General features: G+C 35.6%; 1 protein-coding gene and 1 long non-coding RNA gene across 2 annotated transcripts; one reads left to right on the forward strand and one right to left on the reverse strand.

Annotated features, from left to right (window-relative positions):
• The first annotated feature begins 1,611 nt into the window (after positions 1-1,611).
• Positions 1,612-15,827, forward strand: LOC149413731 (pickpocket protein 28-like). The gene is made up of 7 exons (XM_089644455.1): positions 1,612-1,616; positions 3,912-4,026; positions 6,743-6,885; positions 7,494-7,722; positions 9,094-9,307; positions 10,824-11,072; positions 15,661-15,827. Exons 1-7 carry the CDS (start codon positions 1,612-1,614, stop codon positions 15,825-15,827), a joined length of 1,122 nt encoding a protein of 373 aa, XP_089500581.1.
• Positions 15,828-18,111: 2,284 nt separating this feature from the next.
• Positions 18,112-20,107, reverse strand: LOC149413732 (uncharacterized). The gene is made up of 4 exons (XR_016304207.1): positions 19,933-20,107; positions 19,011-19,151; positions 18,619-18,765; positions 18,112-18,434 (listed from the first exon to the last, which is right to left on the reverse strand). It is a non-coding gene; the product is annotated as an uncharacterized LOC149413732 (long non-coding RNA).
• Positions 20,108-21,501: the final 1,394 nt, after the last annotated feature.

The raw sequence follows: 21,501 nt of genomic DNA on the forward strand, positions 1-21,501 counted from the left end.
GTAGTAGTTCCAGCGGGAGAAGCAGTCCAGAGTGAAGCGGTCAGAGTAGATGTCGGAAGAGAGAGACTTGAGATCGCTTTACGCGCAGTATATATAGGACTAGCGGGGGCGCGCACACATCGGTGTGCGCGCGTCTAAAATGCCCCGCGTAAACGAGGTGCATTTTTGTGCAGCTTCGTGTGTTTTCATATGACTTTAATAGTCAATATTAAAATTATTTATTCAATAGTACTCTTTACGCCGCTTCATCTCATGAAAACTGTTTTTCCCTAGCATTTTTAATGTTTTTATAATAAATTGTACAATATGAATCAGTGGGTCCTCAGACCGATATTGGTGTGAGGAAATCCTTATAACTACTTAATATTAATGTTTACATATTTCAATATTACTTTACAACATAGACGTGAGTCCAGCCTTTCAACCTGTATATTTTTATTTAGCATTGTTGCGGCGAGACTCACGCAAATCTAACATTAATTTGCGCAATTATATATGAAAAGAGAAATATTTCTAGGTTTATCGTGGCTTTAAGCTGATTGGCTGACCGTTGCCGCTCACTGTTTGGCCTAGCTTCGCCTAGGAAAAGGAGAGGGGATGCTACGTAAATACTGGGTCCATGGCTTGCGATGTGCCCAGTGTTCTCGAGCCGGGGAGGGGATACTACGTAAATACTGTGTCCTGGCGCGCGTTGTGCTCAGTACTCGCCGGCCGGGTAAATACAGCTTTCTTATCCTCACATGGTCAGACATCTGCTTTGCGGCCTTTGGGTAGCATTGCGTAATGCGTTCGATACAGTAAAATTAAAATGACTTACTTTTGTAAACAAAACCGGAGTATGTGGAGTTGATATGTAGAACGCCCGAGAAACAAGACAGGTTCAATCACGAATACCAAATCAACTAAAATAATTCACGCTTTATGACTGCAGTTAATCACGAATACAAAACTAAGTCGAAATAATCCAGTCTTTGTGCGTATTGACAGCACCTTCCCTACTGCTGGTATGTCGTAATTGGTGATGTGTTACTGTTGTTGGTGGTGGGTGTACGTGGAGCAACTCAGAAAGACTAACTTACATCGCCATCACATTATTATTGATGGAGATTTTAAAACAGGTGTCTTTGTAGTTTGTGTAGTTTTCGACGCAGATTCCGAAAATCGCAATAACTCAATTTTGAATTATTTCGAGTTGTGCTACCCTTTATCTAGGTGTGCGATATAAGGAGTAAGTTTAAGAATATGAACAAAGAATACTGAATTATTATTTACAAGTTTATTATAGTAATGCGCACTTGAAGTGAAATAGCACAAAATATTGTGTTATACTAATATTATTGTATCTCAATATATAACATTTTAGCCGGCGTGTGTTTGTTTTTGTTAGTGCCAGGAGTGTTTAGAGCTGAGGTGTTTTATTTAAATGGTAAAAGAAATCGGGTATGCCCTAGGAATACTTCACGCAATATTTCTTCACCAGAATGAGATACTGAGCCCACTTAAAGTCGATGTAATGTACTTTTTTAACAGTAACATTGTGGTATACTGTAGTGAATGGTGGAAGGATAGCAAACCATTGCGGGTCCGCTAGTAGAATATAAAAAATATAACATGGAGTAAAATCAGTCAACGTAATACTCGTAGGATTATGTTATTGCTTTTTTTTTTTTTTTTTTTTTTAAAACAAAAAACAAGAAATTGTTACATAGTGAATGCCAAAGAAATACAAAAAATTATGTTATTGCTGGCTGACGTGTACGTTGCTGGAGTTTATTCTTAGGAGATAGACATAAACCATAGCGGACTTTTCTATAGACCTTTTTAAGACATACAATTCTGTAGTACATTATTTTGACGTATCTCATAAGTTTTAGCTAGCGTTAACAATGTAGTGCCCGAAAAATATTTTTGCGACTTGATTATAAAACACAACTTTCTATAATTTTAATATGCATGTTTTATCTACGGGGTTTTCCAATAAGAGGTGTTATTATGATATTCAATCTTAAAAGATCAATGGTTTCGTTGCTTGTGTGGTACGTAGCGCCATCTTGTTGTAAGTGAATATTGTCCAGATCAATATCATTCAATTTCGGCCATAAAAAAATATTAATTATCTCTCGATAGCGATCCATTCACCGTAACTGTTGCTCCAGCCTCATTTTCGAAAAAGTAAGGTCCAATGACTCCGCTGGAAATAAAACGCACCAAACAGTCACACTTTGAGGATGGAGAGGCTTTTCAACAATAACTCTTGAGTTTTTCGAGCCCCAGATGCGACAATTTTGCTTGTTGACGAAGCCATCGAGGTGGAAATGGGCCTCATCACTCAAGATGATTTGCATTTGATTCACTCAAGTGGATTTTAATAATTTCAATGCGTTGTTGAAGCATGTATCGTTCCATTTTTATTAATGGCGTAGTTTCTACTTATCAAATGTTAAAAAATGACAGCTTCAATAGTAACATCTACCGAAATAACGGGCTATTCAAAATAACACCTCTTATTGGAAAACCCTGTGTGTAAACCTTTCGGAAGTAATTCTCTAAATTATAATGTAACATAAATCAAAAACTGTTGCGTAGTTTAGAAGAACCAAGCTCACAAACAGACATACGCCGATAGTGACTTTATTTTATACTATTTAGATATATACAAAGAAATTTATGACATTGATGACACTTCAAAATAATAAATTGTCTTTCATATTTAATATTACTTATTAATTTAATATTGGTAACATTATTACAATATCATTTTCAGGTACATTTCAGATGCCTCAAAGCCTTTGAACGAAAGATTCCTGTGGAGTATCCTTTGCCTTGCAAGTTTCTCCCTCTGCGTCTACAACATCTACAGCATCTGGATAAATTGGTATTCTTCTCCATTCAACATAGTCCTGGATGATAGCCAAACCCCAATTTATGACATTCCGTTTCCTCAAGTTGTGATTTGTCCTAAAATCACAATTAAAAAATCTGTGGTGGATCTGTCTAAAGTTATTGATAAGTATGTTGTTTGCGTGAAGATTGTTTTTTTGTTTCCTGAAATATGTGTAGTTTAATGCCCAACACCTAGGATACCCGAAAAGTGAATAAAACCAGGATCTTCCATCAAACCATAAATACGAAACAGAACATATTTTTGTATTAAGAAATTATAATTTATAAATTCTGTCAACTGGTTACTGTTATAAGTTCTTAAAATATGTTTTATGTATCTCAATCTTCTGAGCCAGTGAGACTATGTCATCCCCAATTGGGGTATGTTGTGAGGCTGAAGGTAGTGGGAAGAGGAAGGAGGTGGGAAAGAGGATGTTAGGGAAGTACCTAGCTGTGTTCCGAATTCTTTCGAAAAAACATAAATTAATCAAATAAAATGTACCAAAAAGTTATTGCTCTCTTCGATAACCAAATACAATTAGCGATAAACTTGTCGAATTCCGCAGTACGCAAAAATATATAAATGGAACATGGTTTCAACTTAATTTCTACAAGAAGTGTTAGTCTATTTATGTGATAGGAGATGGTAAACGATGCATCAAAATTACCATTTTTCTCAATCAAAGTAATGTTCTCAGGTTAGTAAAAACGCATAAATTATTAAAATAACCCAAACTAAACCCTAAAAAGCTATCAAATGCATGTGCCACTTTAATACTTGTAAACATTAGATAGAGAACTTCAAATCAAGTGTTCTTTTTTTAAAGATCGGCATAGGCAAGATAGGCATGCAGCGGAATCGGACAAGTTTACCCAATTAGTTGTAAAAACTTAGTTTTCTTTCTTTTTTTTTATTTTATGTGATTCTTTCAATATTCTTTACGATATCTTTAAATGCTTTTTTAACAAATGACCTAAAGGGATCTAAGTTCTCATTTAATGCACGTACATTTTCTCTTTTTTTTCAGGGAAATCTTATTTGCGGCTTCTTTGGTTTGTAACCAAATGGATGTACAAAATTATTCGCTGGATTACATAATATCACGGGAATTCGATAACAATTTAATAAATTTCTTAGAGAAGGTATTTCAATTTGTTTTAATAGAAAATAAGTTTTCCGCTTTACAAAATATCTCGATGGTCCCATTTATTTTTATTTTTTTTTATTTTAGTTTATTGGGGAAACAACCAGTTTTACAATTTTATATAAACAATTACATTTGTATATAATTAGTTATATACGTTGAAAATATATAACTAAGTACATGAAAATAACTATGATATCTTAGATATCTCACACACCTTAATGAAAATAACTGATATATCTTAGATATCTTATCTGAGATATCTTAGATATCTTAAGCACCTTGATGAAATTATCTGAGATATCATAGATGTCTTACACACCTTAATGAAAATAACTGATATATCTTAGATATCTTATCTGAGATATCTTAGATATCTTAAGCACCTTGATGAAATTATCTGAGATATCATAGATGTCTTACACACCTTAATGAAAATAACTGATATATCTTAGATATCTTATCTGAGATATCTTAGATATCTTAAGCACCTTGATGAAATTATCTGAGATATCTTAGATGTCTTACACACCTTAATGAAAATAACTGATATATCTTAGATATCTTACACACAGGAGGGGGAGATGGTATAATAGACCTTCCTTCTTCTTGAGTCTTTGCTGACGACCGTGATCCCCGCTCTCTTATATATCTCTGATGAAACCGGTTCCTCCACTTGAGATCTTCAATCCAGTGGCGGTTCTTCACAGGGGGACATTGGGGAAAATTCCCATCAGATATTCCCGAATCCCTCTCAAATACACAAATAATCGATACTTTATCTTCACCTAAACGAATGAAATCTTTAAACATAAAGGCAATTATTAAGAATTATTATCAGGCTTGAATTTTGATAAGATACCAAGGTGACATGGCGATATTCCGAGTGGATTTCACTTGACACGTGGACATACCATTAATCCCCCTCGTGACGAATATTACACTGGTCGACATTTCTTTTTTTGAGTGCTGTCCCTTAAGCATAGCTAATTTTTTTATATGTATTTAGTATCCATAAACACGAAATGAAACAAAAAAAATTTTTAATAGGTCAGTTTTTTTTATTATTTAACAAAGTTTTTTTACATAATTCTTCCATAGTAACTAACTTAACGAAATTTCAAAACTAATTCAATTTAATTTTTTTTTGCTCCTGATTTGCGCTTGTGAGTATTTTGAGAGTCTCTCTGCAGGGTCCAGCAATAGTCTGCTATCATAGATGGACTCAACTTTCCTTGGTATCACTTTTCCATATCCGCAATGTCCTGGTAAAATCGTTCGCCGTGCTCGTCACTGACATCTCCCATATTTTCGGGGAAAAAATTCAAATGAGATTGAAGGAAGTGTATTTTTAGTGACATGTTACATCCCATATTTTTATAGACTATGAGCATTTCAGACACAATGCTGATATAGTCTTCACTTTAATGACTTCCAATAAAGTTCTCGACAACATTCTTGAAGGCTGACCAAGCGGCTAGCTCGACTGGTCTCAACACTGTTATAAAATTCGGATCAGGCAAGACCTCCCTTATTTGTGGTCCCACAAATATTCCTTCTTTAATTTTTGCGTCGCTGACCTTAGGAAACTTTTGCTTTAAGTAAATCATGCCATTTCCATCCTTAGAGAAGCCTTTTGAAAAAAATTCATCAAACCCAATTTAACGTGTAAGGGTGTAAGTAAGATATCTTTAGATTTTACTAAGGGAGCATGTTGAACGTTTTTCGTGCCAGGTTTAACGTGCTTTCTAGTAGGCCAGTCCTTGGTCTTTCCTGTCTCTGCTGTCCCACTCGCACAGAAAACAACAATACTTTGTGTATCTCGCTTGCAGTCCTAGTAGGAGCCCTATTATTTTTAGATCACCACATATTTTCCAATCGTATTTTGCAAATTTATTTTTTGTTAACAGCAGCTTCATGTTGTCATAGTTCTCTTTCATGTTTGCAGCATGACCAAATGGAATGGATGGTCAAAAATCAAAAAATCAATGATAACTCACGAATAAAAATGAATTAATACACATTTTAGTAAAACTTAAAACCCATAAAAACCTGACGTGATATAAAAAAACTAATCACATATCTGAAATCAGCCAGAAATTTCCTGGCTAGATTTGGCTACTTTCGTTAAAGGGATAAAAAATGTGTTAACCAGTGTTATTGGACTATTTGTTTTTGTTCAAGAAAGTTACGTAGTTTCAGCGGGAGTCGAGATTTAAGTTCGATGATAATCTAACAAGATATTGCGTTTTTCATGATATTTCAGTTTTCAGTTTCAGAGAAGATAAATCGGCGTTTATTGAAATATTGTGATCAGTTTCATAAAATGTAACATAAATATCTACGATAATTCGCATCCATAATTTAATTTTCCTCACTAGGTGTAACCTGTTCGAGGTATTTACATTTAAATTTTTTTTTTTTTTTTGTTACATTATGTTCTTACTTGCTACGATAGCTTGCAAGTAGTATACATTTTGAGTATGGTGAAAATAATAAAAAACCTAAAATACTGATATACAGATATCTGATTAGGTTTATCACTTATTCAAGGATATAGTCATTTGAGAAATTTGATATATTTTCCGGATAGTGAGATTTCAGCCCACGCAAAAAATGTCGGTACCCATTATCAAAGAAACGATCGATACAGCATCTATAATATATAGCTTCCGTAGGTTCTGTATTAATAAAACAATTTTATTGATGGACAGAGTACTCCATCGTGTGCTGAAACAATCAAAGTCTGCAGTTGGACATTTCAGAACGGAGCGAAAGCCTATTCCTTTGATTGTTGTACGGATTTGTTTCATCCGGTTGTGACCAACATCGGCATCTGCTTCGGCTTCAACATGATGTAAGACAATCAAACACTTCTATTAATTTCCTAACATGAAGATACAATAGGTTCACGAAGATAAACTCTATACAGGACTCACAGGAGGCCCTGAGGAACATAATTTCGTTTGGGGCGTACGTCATTTTTGGAGATGGCGTATGGAGAATTTTTAGAAGGAAAGAAAGGAGAAGAAGTTCCGGGAAGGAAAAGGTATTGGGTTTGGTAGTAATCTACGGGTCAGCGGGTCCAGTACTGACGGATGAATGAATCCATCCCTCCCACTGCGACGCAAGGAGATGGGTCGAGATACTCCGTCTGGAGAGGTCAAGGGGTCAACCGGTCTCTCCCGATCCGGACCGCCACGCTGTACGGTGGAAAGTTCGGTGGAAAGCATGGTGAAAAAACCAAAAAACCTCACCTCATAAACGATGATTACATTTTCCCCGGGCGGGTTTGGAACCCGCCTTCCAAATTGTGTAGAAAGTCACCGTGACCATTGGGTAATATCTCTTCTTCTGATCTTTTATTCTATCAGAGGGTACCTTTTATTCACTTCCCCCATTAAGGAACCTCCCGTGTTTCAATTGAAGACGCCTCGTTAATCAATAACTGTATTTATTTTTCAGGACCAGTCTCCCACAAGATACCCTGGCCAAGATAGTGAACAACAATCACTCCTTACTATGGAACATTCACGATGGTTATTCCTTGGACGCGTCTGAGACCGACGGGAAGTCGCCTTACCCCAGAAGGGTGTTCAACAACGGGGAATACTCCGGACTCAGTGTAGAACTGTTCCTTAACACCAGCGAAACGCAAGAGTCTTGTGATGGCTCGGAACAAGGATTCAAGGTGGTAATAATTACACTTCACTGATAGGTTATAAGACATTGCAATGACAGGTAATCTGGAATGCTCGAATCAGCCGTTGGCGCTAGTGAGCTGACGGTCCATGATAGTTGTCAATCTTTGTTTATTCCTATGATGTGACGAATATTTTTTAACAAAAGTTATCTAATAATTGTTTTTAAAATGGCTCGATGTTGCTTTGTGCCTCCCTGCTCTTTTAGAAGGTCTGATTGGTTTCCAAGTAGTTAAAAGTCAAGAAAAAAGTGGATTGGGCATTAAAAATAGATAAATATAAAGCCCCTAGAAACCATAAATTTGCAAAAATCTTTTTGATGGAATTTATTATATTCGTAAGCAATCTAATTTCAAAATAAATATTCGACCTTGAGAATTCGCCTTCGTTCATCTCCACCATCCACGATGTAGAGCACTGACCTGTAGGAATTCGTCATCCTTTCATCTTCACCGGAGGACCAGGAAGTTCCGTGATCTTTACCACCGATCCTTTAGCACAGATCCAAAACCCGACGTGATGTGACCTAGCTGAAAAGCATCCCAACGTGATGCATACACCAATACTGTCTACATAATAAAGATACGATGATACCTACATCAACATTTCGTATTATCTCTTTTACTCACGCGTTAATAGGAAACGACTTGAAATAACTTTGGCTTATAAACAATTTACTAAGTTCCTTTCTTTCTTTCTTTCCCCCAATTACTTTTGAATTTCTGTTTCAAAATTCATTTATTAACTCCTCGTCACTCCAACCATCATATTGATTTTCACCCATTTTTTAAATGCCTTTAAATCCTTAAAACAATATTACATAGCTCCCAAATCATGCAAATGAAGATTTGATTTGACGACAACAGATACTATATAGGCATTATCCACAGCTCGTGTCCTTTGTGCCATAAGTGCCATCATTCGCCCCTGAATCTTAATTCTGGTCCAAACATTTTCTATACAGTCTGCCTCTGTATGACTTTTACAGGATTACCTGTTATTCTTTTAACGAGGCCAATACCTTGCAGTTCATAGGCCTACAGAATCTTACGATGATTTTCGTGTTCACGTCTTAAATAATTTCTGTACGATGTTTTTTTCATAGGTTTACCTTTATCGAAGTAAACTACACCCAACGAGAGTGCGTATGGACGTCATCGACGTTCGTCCTCTTCATTCACACTAGTCTTGTTTGATGAAAACGAAAAATACAGAAGATGACATCACGTTTGATCTCCCGCTGGGACTAGTATATTTTGCGATCCAATGCTTTTAATTTAGTTTCTTCATGAGTTCTGGTTTTGCATAATTTAAGTAGCTTTATTATTTTACTCATCGTATGTACGTATATTCTTAATCTACAGGTTATTCTAGATTCACCCCTTGAGAGCACAGTGATCAACACCTACGCCAGAATTCCCATGGAGCGAGTGACCAGCTTCTCGGTCATCCCAAACCGCATCTGGACCGACCTGAAAATGAAGTCTCTGCCTCCAGAAAACAGAAAATGCTACTTCGACGGCGAGATACACTTGTCCTACTTCGAGTTCTACACCATGAACAACTGCATTCTGGAGTGTGAAATTAAATACATTGTTTTGATATGTGGCTGCACACCGTTCTTTGCTAAAAGTAAGAATATTACGAAAAAATGGGGCTCGAAATTTATACGCTGCTAGGGGCATGGGGATTGTTGGGACCATTGATGAGGTCTATATATAGTATACTATTTGATATTTATCTGTCATTGCTCGGGGTTACGAATGGTTTGGAGTAGGTTTAGTTTTGAGGTGGTGAATTCCAATGTACCCGAAAACTGAGTGCATTTTTTAGGTGGAAATAATATTTATTTTACAAATTATTGAAAATTTTCCTTTTTTCAAGTATTGATTTCACTTGATCACGCCATGTGTTCCTCACGCGTCCTTCAACCATTCACTTCCATGTCATGCATTCTCCTTACACTCTTTTCTCAATTCATCACATACGCCAAATTTTACCACACATAAGTATTTGAGTCATTTGGTCTTGCCAAGTTTTTCCTTGGGCGTTCTCGACTTCTTCGTTCATCACGCCTCATTTTATCACACATAAGAATTTAATTCACTTGATCGTGCCATGTCTTCCTCGGGCGTCCTCGATTTCTTGTACCATTCAAATCACTCTTTAAACGATTCTGGCACTAATAAGAATGAGCTTTGAAATTCTCAACAAAATCGGTTCTGTAGTTTTTGAGTTTATGTGGCACACACAGTGAAAACTACCGTTGACAAAAATATCTTCACATGGTTGGTTCTTAATAGGTTCATAGTAAATAATGGTTATTCGTACAGTCAATAAATCGACAAAACAACAACAAAAATCTGGCTCTGCTCTGACGTCATAGATAACCGTCCGGAGTACATTGCGGATGATAATAACTTCCATGTGACGTCATCTGACACAAAATCTTTCGGCGCTACTTACAAGTGAAAAAAAAACACATGTGAAAAAGGCAACAATAAAGACGGAATAAAGGAAGGGTAAAAGGTGGTAATAGGTCACAAGGGATCGAATATTAAAATTATATTTCTTGCATTCCAGATCGCCTTCCCAATTCCAGAATCTGCTCTTCAATGGATGAACAATTATGTATCAATAATGTAAAATGTAGGTATTTCAAAAGATAGCATATTTTCATTTACCTTTGATATTTTAACCTTTCATAACTAATTAATAAATTATAAAATTATTAAACCTCCTACACAGCTTTTGTTAATTTGGCGCTCAGCCTAGTGTTCAACTTTTTGGATGAGTGTCCTCTCTCTACAGATTTACAAACTTATCAAAGCAGGCATCCAAAAGAAGAAATATCAAAATTACATCGGATATTGAAGCCATTATCAAGCAACGTTGATTTTATCAAACTGTTCTCATAATTCCTTCGATTAATAAACTGGCACTTCCAACTATTTCAGTCTCGCCGATATAGAAAGGCAGAAGAGAGTATGGAGGGAATAGGAAGTTTGGAAAATACTTGGCTAAAGCAACATTTCTATTTGAATGGCGATCTTCCAGCAGAATGTGTTAATATTAACTTTAAAGTTATTTTCAGCCGACATAACCTTGAATGGCATAGAAGATTACTATCGCAGGAAGGGGGCCTCTTCAACAATCGGAGATCGAAAAACAAAAATGAAGCAATTTGATGTTGTGAAGAGTTGCGGCTGCTGGCCAAGCTGTGATGAAATCTTCTTCAACGTGGAGGTGTTCTATTCGGATCTTATCAAGAATAATAATTCTCAAAAACCACCCTGGGCTGAAAAGATGACGAAGAAGTATGCAATTTACATTACTATACAAGGTACTCTGGGTTTCTATCGGGGCCTTTAACACCTCTGGGGATACTGCCTGTATGGTATTTTTATAGGATGGAATTAACCTGACAATTGTCGTATACCAATGCTGTAAGAGAGAGTGAATACAAAAATGTTCTAAAAGATTCTGCAGTTAAGTTTTTAGGCTCAAGAATAGGTCATAAAACGACCCGTTTTCAAATGTTGTTTGGCACGCGTTTAGGGTATATCGATGGAACCAATGACATTTTTTATCTAAGACTCCTTGCTTTTCCTTTTCCTTGAAATACCTAAATAAATATAGGTACCATTCCCACTTTGGGTCTTCTTTGTTTAACCTTCGGCATGATACAAAAGATGCCAAGATGCAAAACAAAACCTGGTTTGATGTAAATTGTAAATTTAATTTCTTCAACAAACGTAGCCTCCGGCCAGTAAGATTACCTTAGCCCTCACCCAGCTTTGGTAATTGCGCGAGCGATTGAGATAGCCCGAACCACTGACAAGGAAGTCACAGAGAATAGAATAAATAGCTGTAGTATGGTTCCGGCGCACAAAGTATATTATTTGTCACAAGGGATGATGCATACATTTGAAAAAATCTGTTTTATTTTAGTACTTTATGTAGTTATTTCTTATAATGGTAGATTATATTACATTGTGTCTGTAGGTTTTATACCTGAAATATAGTAGTTTCAGAGATTTTAACCTGTTGGCCGTTGAAAAGATAAAACTGTATTAAGGGAATCCCAAAGTTTAGTCACGTATGGTCTCTAGAGCATGGTGTCTAACACGATCAAACGATAAAGGTTATATCTCGGAACTTTTCATCCTTCCCGACCATGACAGCAGATAACCAACGAATAAACAACAGTTTACAATGACTAATTCTTAATTTATTCGACATGAACTGTTGGTGCTCGTGAAGTTACCGAGATTTTCGATAACACCTTTAACGATTGACCGAAGAGGTGGCTAAAAAACCTAACAGTAGATAAATCATGTCAGTGAATATTACTTTTATTTTTATTATGTTTTAGGAATGAAGTGACCAGGTTAATGATCAATTTTAAAGAAGTCGTGTTCTTTGGGACCCACAGGCTAATGCGATATAATAATATGGATTTGCTAGGTAAATATTAAATGCGATGTTATTAGTATTTAAAAAAACCTATCAACAATCAACCTTCCCTCGTTATATTTAAATAGGGTTCTCATAGTCCCTCTCTCCATGGGACTTTTAATGTGTGAAATCGGCCCAGTTGTTTCGCAAAAGTTGAAGCTGACAAGCTTCAAGATGATAGTTTCCTATTTTGTTCAAAAACTGTAAAGTTCGGTTATAACATCATTATTGGCCAATTGTTTCACAAAACTGAAATAATAACAGAACTTTCACAGAACTTGAAAATCACCTTTAAAATTTAATGAATTGCTCAAATTCTTAGAATCGGCATTTGGACCTTTCAACTGTCAACAAACAAAATGACACTGAATGGCCAATTGGTGATAATTTTACATTTGAATTTCGGCAAAAAACGTATTGTTCAAGTACCAAATACTTCTGTTTCAAATAATCAAATTTTGCTTCCTTAGGCTGGCCGCATACATACGTTTTCCGTATTCGATTTCCGAATTCGTTTTCCGTATTCGGAATTCCGTGAGACTAGCGCAAACGTTCGTTTTTCTTCATTCGGAATGTATAAACGTCAGTACCAGTGTTGCCAACAAGGGCGATATATCGCCATTTAGGCTACTCAGAGCGAGAATCGGCGTCGAAAAAATCTAAAAGGCGACTGGTCGCCAATTAAGTTACTTCAAAAACATCAATTTCAAACATGTCCCGAAATTCTCTAGCCACCCCCCCCATGATTTTTTTTTTTATTTTCAGGGGACAAATTTTATTTTTTTTAAATACTCTAGTCACCCCCCCCCCCCCCCACGAAATTTTATTTTCACGTAAAAACATCAATTTTAAACATGTCCCACCTAACAGCAAATTCGGCTACTTTACACTACCTTATGTATGAGAAACGGCGATATTAGGTCAAGATCCGTTGGCAACACTGAATTACTGAACGTAAATTTCCGAACGTTTGCGTCGGCACAAACAAAATGTATGCAGGAGCTGCGTTCCACATGACGTCATTAGGTTTTTTCCATTCGGTTTATCCGAACGCGCCGGCTCGCATTCGGAACGTGCGTAAGGAATTTGTTCCGTTCGGAACTAAAACGAACGTGTGCGGCAGTTAATGTATTTTCTACTGATTCCGTGCATTCGGATGTCCGAATACGGAAAACGAATTCGGAAATCGAATACGGAAAACGTATGTATGCGGCCAGCCTTATACGGAGTTTTAATTAAAATTCCGTGTGGTAATTTGTGTAAAGCATTATTCAATAAATATGTTACATCTCGTTAAGGTTAGAGTGCTTTCCTTGAACATATTTTTTTGTATTGCTCGTATCGAGAAAGAGAAAATAATATTACAGATTTTTTAAATTGTTATTTTAGGCATTGAATAGAATCATACACATATGAATATTAGTAGACCTGCCCTAAGTGATTAAAAGCGTATTATCCCCACTCCCCATACCGGTTCCATTGGAGCCGGCTGTGCTCGCGTATGGCCTCAAGTGAAATTTGAAAACGTGACGTCATCATTCTTGTGCGAACTATGGTCGAGGCATCATCGGTTCATTTTACGAAATAACACGGCAAAATGTTGACTTGTACTATGAAAACTTGTAAAAATAGATGTGAAAAAGAGAATAAACCCAATTGTCGTATTACATTCCATATATAAGCATTATTTTACTTTATTTTAAGCATATTCACATCGTATAATATGAATCAGTTACTATCACATCGAGAAACGTCTGGACGCGAAACACAAAGCTGGTTGGTTGCTGGGAAGTAAATTATGAACATTTATAAAAGTGTCTAAACTAAATACTTAAACGAAATATTCGACTCTGAAAATATAACCGAATTTTTTTGCCGAATTTGGACTTCGCAAATTTGTTCATAACGTGGCGAGTAATTTGCGCTCCCATGTAAAAATGTCTATTCATTCAAAAGCAGATTTTACTTTTAAGAAGTAAATTGTGATATTAAGATGCGAGATGCCTATTTACTGTCAGATTGATTTATTGAAGAATCACAGTCAGCTTAACTCCCTTCGTTCTTCAACAGTTGATTTTACCCCTCGCCATTATCTTCTCGTCTATTAATTCCTATGTCTGTGAATAGAATCGAATTTTTTTTAATTTTCAAAAATATATAGGTAAGGGTAAAATATAGATATTGTTAAAGTGGATGTAGAGCAACCCCGATCCCGAGGCTTGAAGCCTGGAGCTGTTTTATATAATTTTTCGAATTTAAACGATTAGGGTACCTTATTAGGAATTTTTATTAGTATAAATTAATAGTCATAAAAAGTTGTATGTGCATAATGGTTCTTTACTATCGTTATGAATTTTATTAAGACAAAAACGTAAATATCCTTACTTTGATATTTAAATAACCAGGTAGGTATGTCAAATTTAACTTCAGGTCAATAATCGATTTCTTTTCGTGCAGTTGAAATTTCCTCGATATTTTAAATTTACTAAATTTTTTTCACCTCTTAGATTTTCTTAAATGTTTCTGTCCTTAATTTACAAATACGGCTACTCATCAAAGCGCTGTTCGAAGCGGAATTGGCTGCGCAGTGCAGGTCTAGAGCCTCGATTCTCGACGAAGTCATTCCATTCGAACAACGAGTGGTTCGGCCCAGGATACTATTAAAAAAAATGACTATTTTAAATATAATTTAGTGAAAGATTCACTTGTTAAGAATGCTCTCATAAAATGTTTCATTTCATGTGAAACCGTTTGAAACAGTTTGTATGTTGAATTATCCTTCAGCATAACTTTGAATGCGTTTTGCTCGAAACTTTTTTAACACGTTTTTCAACCTGATTGCCCCAAGGCTGTGGCTTACACTGCCTAACGGACAATATGGCCCTGCGAGGGCCGAATTAAAAATGTCGGGGCCCCTAGGCAATGCTCGTCTCGGGGCCCCTTTACCCTAGGGGTCACTACCTAGACAGTTGTCTACACTGCCTTACGCATAATACGGCCCTGGCCATAATGACTGGATTTTCAAACAGTTTAAGAATTGGTGTTTGCAAATTGGATGTTTTTTTTGCGGATCCATTCGTATTTTATTTTCTCCGTCCATATCCATATTTAAATTTCGCTTGCAAGATTTTAACAAAATAAACAAACACTTATTTATACAAATGTGAACTGAATAAAAAGCTTCTAAAATAACATAAACTTCTTAAACTAGGGGGGGGGGCTCATTCATCTTTACCGCCTTAGTCCGCCACTGGTTCGGCCCACTAGTTGTTCGAGTGGAAAGACTTTTGATTGGAGAATCCAGGAGAACCCAGGACTGGGTCAAATCTTGCTAACTAGACATCAAGATTTTGGGAGAGATATGCTCAACCAAATGTTTATCAAAATTAGGAACATTATTTAAAAAAATTGATTGATAATTATAATGATGTGTCTTTTTGTATTTGACGATATTTGTATGCGTTTGATTACAGCGTCCTGTGGCGGAGTTTTAGGACTCTTTCTAGGATTTTCTATGATCAGTGTTTTTGAGATCATTTACTACGTCCTAATGAAGCCAGCTTTCCTCACCCTCATTTCTAAATACAGATTCCAGCGGAATAAAGTTCGAATAATTGATTTTCAGCAATACTTAAAATAGAAGAAAATTCCTTTTGGCAAAACCATAGATAATCACTTTACCAAACATGCTCACATGTTGTTTTGCACATAAACCCAACCTAAGACATCATTCGGGTTTAAAATGTCCTAACCTAATCACGTTTATACTTGTTCTATAGTTGTACGTACCACGTCTTTATTTTTTCATAAAATTAGTTTTATTGTTGAAATTCTAGATAAAATAAAACAAACAGTTCAAACCCATTAAAATTTTTTTTTTCTATAAATTCCTAACTATTTTTGACGGCACCAATCTGTGTGATTTTAGAATAATATTGCAGAATTTTCAACGTCAGTGACATCTACCGAAAAAATATAATACTTCGAAAGGTGGGTCTAATAGAAAATGCGATCCCTGCTTAACCTTCCATAGCAGAGATGCAAACCAAAATATTAATAAGCATGCGTATAAATTTCCTCACTAGATGTCTCTAATCGATTCATTTCGGCACTAACAAAACATTGTACATAGTTAGGTTTAGTTGGGATATGAATACGTTTTGTAATTAATATTTTTGATAGAGAATTAATATTTATTTTCGTTATAGTTGTTAAAGATATCCACGTCAGAACGAATGTTATTATATTTATTTTAAATTGATTTGAATTAGTTTTACGTTGTTTTTCATCGCACGAAGCGTCTGCCGCGTATGTACCTACTTTAAATTAAATTCTTTTAATTTAGGACAGTTATTAAAATGTTGTTTACGATTTGTTATTAAAGTAACATCGCATTTGCAAATTGTTTACGTTTTTACATCAACCCCACACTAGGAAAGTAAGTTCCCTGATGTCACCTTTGAGGATTTTCTGTGGGGGGTCTTTTTTAAGGAAGATGAAATGATTTTTAAATGAAGGAGAAAAAGTTATGGGTGGAAAAGGGTGGAATCTGAGTCCAGGAGTGAAGGACGTATGAATATATCCCTCCCGAAGCGGCGCAAGGCGACAGGTCGAGAAACCAGTTGGAGCAGTCCAAGGGTCGCCCCAAACCAGCCACTCCCGATCTGGCATGCGACGCACCTGGAGAGCGGGAGCATGCTGAACACACCTTAACATACACTAAATGAATCAATTGATGACTGCATCAACACAGGGTAGCCGCTAGCCTAGTGAGGCAAGTTATGAGAAACCTCAACTTTTCTATTTGTCACATACTGCCTATTGTTTTATATTCTCACTTTCGGTTGTTAATTCTCTTTACTACCTAATTTATTAAAAATGTACACTATGGATACTTAACATGTATTCTTTGTTAAAGTTGCAAATTTATAAAATATAGATATATTATTATTATTATAATTTTGAAAAATACAGTTGCATCAATCATTACAGGATACGCGTTTGACGCGTTTCCCGACTAAGAACCGATGCCAAAGGGATCAATGATGCTAGTTCCTCGGAGAATTTTCCATTGTAATACCGGTACACTGAAAGAAATGTTTAGGTACGATTTACCAAATTTTCAGTAATTATCTACTAAACAGTTTAGTTGCTGTGGTGACTGCCGAACTTTTAGCTACTGTTTGCTAAACAGCAGTTTATTTATGACAGCTTAACGATTCAGATATTCTAGCTAAACTAATCGGTTGAGACAGCTTTGTGTTTAGTTGTGTTACCTAAACTGTATTTATGACAGCTTAACGATTCAGGTATTCTAGCTAAACTAATCGGCTGAGACAGCTTTGTGTTTAGTTGTGTTACCTAAACTAAAAATTATATACCTAAACCATTTTGTAGTGTTCGGTTAGAAAAACTGAACTGTTTAGATGTAGTAACCTTATTATTTAGTTAATATTACAAAATGGTTAGGTTGATTAACTAAACTTCGGTTGGAATAGCCCTACCGATATAGGTGTTTTAGCTCTCTACTGCTAGCTAGCTTTAGGTACTGTAGCTTAGCTTTTTGGTTAGATTATCAGTTTTGATTTCAGATTTGCAGTTTAGCTGAAAACAATACAGGGTGTAAATGTAACCACCATCAACTCGAAGGATTATACCCATAATTCAGAATCATGGGTTAAATACTTTGAGTTGCAGGTAGTTTATTACAACCCTTTTGAGAGATGAAACCTAAATAAATAAATATTATGTTTTGTAAGACTAGAAAGTACTTATTAAAAACCTCATTCATATAAAAGTTATTTTGTTAAGAATCGTCTCTCAAAATATTGTTTCCAGCTACCAGCAAAGCCTCAAAAAAGAAAACACGTTTGATTATACACACATTTATATTATAATTTTTTTTTAAATATAGTAAAAGATGTTTGTGTCCTGATTTGGCAAATTCTTTTCGGCGCTGCCTGTATGTGTCTAGTAATTTACCTTTAGCAGCAATTTTTTGGGTAGGCCCAAAACACACATATGGGGTGAAATATACAGCTGCGCTTTCTTTATTAAAGACTTTGGTGATTTGAAAAGCAAATTCATAAAATCTCTTGCTTGTAATGGATCTATCTGGATTACCCTGCAATTCCTTACTTATAATAGTACTGCACAGTCTGGCAGAATTGTCCAACAGACCCTTTGACTCAAACTGCATTAAAAGTGCTTGCCGTTCATTGATTGATAGGAGATGATTGCGTAAGTCCTGGAAAACAAAATTAAATTGCATATTGATTACATAACTAATAACCACTTCTATAATCATCATAATATCAGTCACAGGATGGCTATTCTACGCTGCCACTACTAAAATACATATATCGGAATGTATAAAACAATTAACCTAAGTTACTTAGGTATCTGAAACTTACTAAAATTATTTAACTTACATTCGAAATTTGCTCTTCAAAAGCTTCTTGCGTTATTCTTTGTGATTTGTTTTTATTTTCCAACAAGGAAATGTCATTTACAAGGAAGTCATCGTGTTGATAATATATGGGCGTTGTTTGTTTGGAAGTTGAAGGTATATCTTCAATCTGAAACAAAAAGCGGGTATGTACACAAAGGGGAAAGAAAGGGTGAAGGGGTCAAGCTTTGTTTTTATCCCTTTGGAATTGCTTGACCCCCCCGGCAGTCGATTTATTCATTAATTACAGGAATTATTATTTTAAATACTATTATTTTTGTATCAAAATCGCGTCCGGTACAACTATTTCCAAATGGTTAGCCAAAAAAGGCCTAGGTAAACAATATGTCATCATTACTGCTTTTAAAAACTTACACTTATGACAGGTGGATTAATAACATCCTTGAGCGCATTAATGTGTGCTGTAGGCAGTGCCCGGTGCCCTACAGTCGGAATCAATTCTTTAATATCATCTTGAGATATTATCAGGAGTGTTTTCGAGTCTATGGCTTGAGTCTGAAATAAAGAAAAAAACGACGAGATAATACAAAAAATTTCAAAACAAGAAAATAAAAATTTATTTTTCAAAGGAATGAAAATTATTCATTAAAAAAATGTATATTTATACAACAGCAGATACCGAACACCCTGTATCATGAATCAAGCGGAGATAAAATAGTTTTAATAATGAAATTATTTCATTTATATGAAAATTTCAAATGTAAACATTAACAATGGGTGGTCACCCTGTATTTAAAAAAAAATATCCCTCCCAAAAAAAAACAACAGTATTCAATGTTCAAAATGTTATGTCCGAATTAATAATTTGCAATACACATTTATTAAAATATAATATATACGATTTCAAAGCTAGTTTGGTTGGTTCTAGTTTCTGGCTAGGGTAAAATTGTAACTTAAAATACTACAGTTTCAAACAACATTCGTTCAATACAAAATAATACTGGCGGAAACAAACAAAGAAATAAAGGCGCCCTTGAGGTGATTTTGCACAAAAACGGCGCTATACAAGTGATCCAATTATTATTTTATATACCACTCTCTGTAACTTGTGTCATGACTCCTGACACAATCTTGGTTGTAGCGTCAACACGCACTCTTCAAACTAGGTACATAATAAATACAAATCTTCTAAATCTATTGCGTAGGTACTTGAGTCATGGAATAATGAAGGTGCCAGTTTCTAAATTAAATAGAATGGATATTATCATAATATATAATATCATAGTTCCATGATCTAAATTCTAAATCAATAAAAAAATGAAAAAAGAAAACTCACCTTTAAATGTTTCTATGTAAGCCTCCAGATTCCAAGAAATTAAATAATCCTCCACGGTTTTGTCTGCCATTATCACTAGGAACTAGGAACAGCGGTTAACATAAATTCAATTCAATTCAAAAATAAATTCGCAACGCGCGCAACGAACGTCAATTCACGTATGGTGCGAACTGTGGCGATCTGATAACTGCGTCGTAAATGAACACCTGCGCGATAAACAGATCTACCAAAGTTCGGGAGATTTTAACTAAAGTTTTGTTGCACTTTGCCTAAGTTTGTGCAAAGCAACTAATTGTCATGTAAAAATACCAAATTTAGATATTCCAACCTCAGTTTTGCTATATGAACAAAACATTTAACCAAACTAGATGTTTAGTTAAATTTAGCTAAATACTTTGGGAAGTAACACATACACTTAAGTTACTAAAGTGAAATAGGTTTAGTAAATTACTTTAGCTTGATTTACCAAACCGATTATTTTGTTTAGGTAAGTATGCTTTTAGTGTGCTATTATTAAAGTTTAGTTGTAATAGCTCAAGCACATTTTACTAAACAACGACGGTATCTGCACATAAAGTATTTTAGGTAAAATAGCTGAACTTTAGGCGATGGTTACACAACTTCAATTAGCTTAACACTTTAGCTAACTCATTTTTTTCAGTGTAGAAAAAGTACAGCAAACCTACCTTACGCATGTGCTCTAAAAATTACAATCCATTTGTTAAGATAGGGGAATCTATTAAACGGACCACCCGTTTCTGCACAGGGTCAGTGGTTTTTTCAGGTATTTTGGAGCTCCAGACCAGAGGTGGCTGCTAAATTCAACAATGGGGCGCCCTCGCGATTTGTACAGGGTTAGCAGTTGTGCACTAAAGTATCTGCGGGCCCCGTACTGTGTACAGTACGCCCAGTTTCTGAGAGGATAACTTAATTCTGGCTTCGATGGAGTCCCCGTGCCTGATCTGGTTGGTCACTTGGAGTTACGCCAAGCATATCAATGGAAGGTATGTTGGGAAGATTGCTTCCGTTGAAGGAGACTTGATTATCACTTCGAACCCTATTAGATGTAATCAGACATTATTGGGTCTTTAAAACCTTTAATTCGATTTGTTTATTCTTACCCCAAGAGGAAACCCTCTCGAGTTAACCGTACATTATCTGCTTCAAAGCCCTCCGATCTGTTGGAGTTTTCGTATCCTTTGAAGGTTTGTCAAACAAAAAGCTATCAGGGTCTGTACTGTCATTCGCGTGACAGTGAAATGTGCACACGTCAAAATGTCATGGATGTGCAACAAAAAAAAGTCGAAAACACAACCGATCCATGTTTGATGTGAGGAAGAGGTGAAACCATTAGGTAGGTATATATAATAATAATAATAAAATCGAGAATAACGACGATTTTGTTTTCATTTAACAGATATTGATGTAGGTAGATACAATTTTTGCAATTTCTTGAGAATATGACACTATGACCATTTAGTGGTTTTTCTAACAACGGATAACCAAGTTATTTAAGTCAACTTATGGTTTGATACAGTCAGTGAGGTTATTTATGTGTTCTTTTCAAAC

Source organism: Hesperophylax consimilis, chromosome 21 (genome assembly GCF_061612785.1).
Source record: "Hesperophylax consimilis isolate HC1 chromosome 21, BYU_Hcon_1.0, whole genome shotgun sequence".
In the NCBI taxonomy this organism is placed as follows: domain Eukaryota; kingdom Metazoa; phylum Arthropoda; class Insecta; order Trichoptera; family Limnephilidae; genus Hesperophylax; species Hesperophylax consimilis.